General features: G+C 35.6%; 1 protein-coding gene across 1 annotated transcript in view; it reads right to left on the bottom strand.

Annotated features, from left to right (window-relative positions):
• Positions 1–2,511: 2,511 nt before the first annotated feature.
• The window catches only part of LOC107101651 (claudin-15-like), a 17,881-nt gene continuing 16,266 nt past the window's right edge, over positions 2,512–4,126 (bottom strand). The window contains exons 4-6 of the mRNA XM_015400644.1: positions 3,252–3,333; positions 3,056–3,169; positions 2,512–2,884 (exon numbers count right to left, since the gene is read on the bottom strand). Of these exons, the coding sequence (XP_015256130.1) occupies positions 2,815–2,884; positions 3,056–3,169; positions 3,252–3,333 (266 nt within the window). The 3' untranslated portion in view covers positions 2,512–2,814. The remainder of the gene's footprint in view (positions 2,885–3,055; positions 3,170–3,251; positions 3,334–4,126) is intronic.

Below are 4,126 nucleotides of genomic sequence, written 5' to 3'. Positions count from 1 at the left end.
TACGAGTACGAGTACGAGTACTAAAGTTAGGGAAGAAATAAAAAAATATATTATTAAGTCTCTAGAAAAAAAAAATAATAATTCTGAGCTCTTAACATTCTAAATAATTAAATAAATGAAAATAAACATTAAAAGAGGGAAAGACAAAAAAACAAAACAAAAAATTCAAGCTTAAAATTTATTTTGTAAGGTAAAAAAAAATGTTTTAAAAATAAAATAGAAAATATTTGTGTCAATAAGTGCCACAACTCTGTTGTGTTATTTACATATAACAAAATTAAAGAAACATTTATTGAATCCCCTGCATCCTCTATTTTTCCATTGACAATATGATCACATGCACATATGTAGTTGGCATGCTCATACTATTGATATGTGGAGTGAATGTGCAGAAGCAGTTTGAAGGTTGAACAGCAGGTCTGATCCGGTCTGCAGAGCTTTATGTATGAAGTGTGATGCTGCAAGGCTTTAATCCCCGGAGTTGCCTGTCAGCAGGTAGAGAAACAACACGGGTGGATTACAGGCTGCTCTGCATTAGTCATCAATATCACACTGGAAATTACAGCGTACACATGCACACTAAGAGCACACATAGAGTTCACCAGGAGAGCTCATCTGGCAGCAACTCAGAATTTTCTAAAGATCTAAATAATTTCTGTTTTTCGAGGTGTCTTATGGTTTAAACATGATCCAAACAGACACACAGGTGATCTATAAACAGTCCAAAGACACAGCCTGCATTTATGATTGTAGTGCCCTTTTCAGTGGAACTGTACTTTAGATGCAGGATAAAACATTGTTTTCAACATTATAGCTTTGTAAATTAATCTGTAAATTTATTTGCAGAAATACAAAGTACAGTAAAAGTTTGTTGATAATTTCTAAAATTCTAAAAGTCAGGTGTGAGCTCTCAGATGTTTTTTTTTTTGTTTTTTTAACAGTGTCCTGTCTGGCAATATGGCAATAAGAATAGTTGTCTTGATGCCAAAAAAGAGCCCAACAGATTTTGCTATCACCAGTGGAGCAGTATGGCTATTGCCATAGTGTTCCGCTTGATTTATGCATGTATACAGCTTTATTATAATTCATGCAGGGAGTATCATAGATTGTATGGATGTTGCAATGGGAAAGTAGAACATTAAAGGAAAAACTGGAAAAGGGATAAAAGATGAAAGAGAGAGGAGATAAAAGGGAGACAATGATAAAACGCCCTGGGATGTTAATATAGTTAGCCCTAAACCTAACCACAACCTGCACTCGTCCCTAGAAATGGTTTTTGCTCTCCTTTTCTGCTTTTTTTTTCTCCTCTTAATTGTTTTCTTCTCTTATTTCTTCCTCCTCCTCCCTCTTTTTAGTGGCATTATCCTGTCCCTCTGCATAAATTCCAACACAACAGAGTACGTCGTGATACTCAAACTAAACACAGTGTCCTATCTGGCGATGTGGCAATAAGAATAATTGTCTTGATGCCAAAAAGAGCCCAACAGATTTTACTTTCACACATGGATCAGCATGTGCCATAGTGTTCTGCTTGTTTCCTGCATATAAATTGCTTTATTATAATTATGCAGGGAGTTTTAAAGATTATATGGACACTGCAATGTAAATAGAATAGAAGAGGGAAACCATGAAAAAAATGAGAAAAGAATAAAGAAAGGGGAGATAGAAAGGAGATAATGATCATTTTCAGTCTGCTTCATCACCTGCAAAGAGATGTAAAAAAAAACTGTACAACCAACATACATGGTACAAGACATACAATAAAGTAACACCTTGAAACTATCGCTGAATGTGTGTGTTTCTCTGGTCAGATGGTATAGAGTGAAATTAGTTTTATGTGATTAGAAGAAATAACAATTTTTACATTTATTGTGAACATGGCTCATATTATTTGTTTTTATTTTTTTATGTTTATATTTTTATTGTAGATCCCCAGTAGCTGCAGCTTCACATGGCAGCTATTCTTTATGTGGTCCTGATAAGCTACCTTTAACAATCCTGTGGGACCTGAACTCATTCAAAAAACCCAACACACAAAATGCCAAGCCTATGATGGATCATGGAGCCATGCAGGAACCGTTTTGATAACATGCTGTAGCGATAATACTCGGCCCTGTGTTGTACTTTGCCTGGCTGAGTCTAATGCTCCTTCATCACAAGAAAAGTTGGTCCATTTTGTAAACTTCACCACTGGCCTGTTGAGCCCAAACTTCCAATGGCCAGCCAACCTCTGCCCAAAAATAAAAAAATCAAAGAAGACAAAAAGTCTCATTAGTGAGGAAGTGTATATTTTTTTGTTTGAGCATTTATGAATAATTCTGAACTTATGTGGGCAAGAAGAGAATAATAACGAATTCACACATCTGCTCCCAAAGTCCTCTAGTTTTATAATCAGTCCATTCTTGTATGAACCCTGGGGTCCATGATGAGTGGGACCTGAGTTTAAATCCAGTCACAGCTGAGCTGTTTTGTTAACAAACTTTATTGAGATATAATAAAATTACAACGGTTTCATTGAAATAATCAGTAATCAAAAATATTTTCTTAAGCAAAAATATGTAAAACAGTAAAGATTAGTAATTCAGACAAAAGATCGAAGACAGCTACGGTATAATGAGAGTGAACGGTTGGTTCTAAACATCTGAGACTGTGTGTCTCTATAATCCAAGTACATTTATTTTGTCCCCTAAAAACTGTTTATGGAAAAAAAAGCATCATGTTTTTTTTTCTTTACTTTCTTTGTACAGCCTAAAATCTAAACCTTTAGAAACAGACGAGCCAACAGAGTCCTTATAGAAAAGTTTTCAGGTGGGATTAGACATAAGCTCTGCCAGACTCTTGTTCGGACCGTGCCGTAGCAGTGTAGACCTTTCCTGGGTAACCTCTGAAAAAAACAAACAAAGAAAGACTTTATTCATAGGATTCATTTGCACTAAACGAATGCAACTAAAACATTTATGGTGGACGTGGCTGGAGTTACAGTTCTAAGAATCAATACGCCACCAAGATCATCCAAAGCATCATCATATAAATATGAAGTCTGTTAATTATTTACCCTTTCTTGCCAGCAGGTGATGCTCTCTTACAGGCGCTGCAGAGGAGACCTCCACCCAGGATGCATAGGGAGCCTCCCCCCCACCCGATGTAGAGGCCTGAACCCAACTCAAACCTGAAGACAAACACAAAGTTTACATCAAATCCTGTGTGTGAATCCAGAACTACTTCCTGCCTGAGAAGGAGAAAAAACTCACCTTACTCCTCCATATAAAGGGTTGTTGAAGTCCTGAACCACCTGGACTCCGTACCAGGAGCAGGCTATGATGCAGCATAGACCTGCAAAACACAGAAATACAAACATGATTCCTATAGGAAAGTGGCTTTACTTCTGTCAGTTATTTTTGAAGTACTTCATATTTTATCCAATTTAAGTTTTTAATCAGTTTGCATTTCATGCCTGTATGTTTCACACACGCTTTATAAACCAACAGACTTTGTGTCGTTTTGTGATCATTGTTGATTGTTTCTATTGCAGTTTAATTGCTCTGTTTATAAGGATCCTCAACTGTTGTGTTCAGGGTCCGTTTTTCAGTTAAACATATCTTTCACAAATAGGAAATATATGAAAAAAACAATCTAAATGAAAATGCTGTTTTATTGCCATTTATAGCTGTTAAGAAGTGTTATTGGGCTCATCTGTGTGTTTTTGTGCTGTGTCATTGTGCAGCTATCTGGTTGGTTCAATTCTGTACATCCTGCACCTTCCTGCATGTTTCAGATGGTTTCCTCTTAAAAAAAACAAAAAACAAAACTCTAACGATGACGACTAAAACTCCCACACAGTAGCTGATATTCAGAATGGTTCATCTTAGCAGAAGTTTCTGAGTTTGCATGTAAATATGAGGATAAGGCAGTTTATGTCAGTTTATGAAACTCTCTGTCACTCATAGTTCCCTTGGTTTAAGCCATTGAATACAATGATTAGGGTTCCCTAAAGAAGTGAAGAATGTAGGCTAATGCACGACTATGGTTCAACTTAACAGCAAAAGTTCAACATGTTAATAATAATATTAATAATAATAATATTAATAATATTAATAATAATATTATTAATAATAATAATAATAAT

This window comes from Cyprinodon variegatus, unplaced genomic scaffold (genome assembly GCF_000732505.1).
Source record: "Cyprinodon variegatus isolate N-32 unplaced genomic scaffold, C_variegatus-1.0 Scaffold1127, whole genome shotgun sequence".
Lineage (NCBI taxonomy): Eukaryota > Metazoa > Chordata > Actinopteri > Cyprinodontiformes > Cyprinodontidae > Cyprinodon > Cyprinodon variegatus.
Note: the sequence above shows the minus strand (reverse complement) of the source record. Positions and strands in the feature narration are given on the sequence as shown.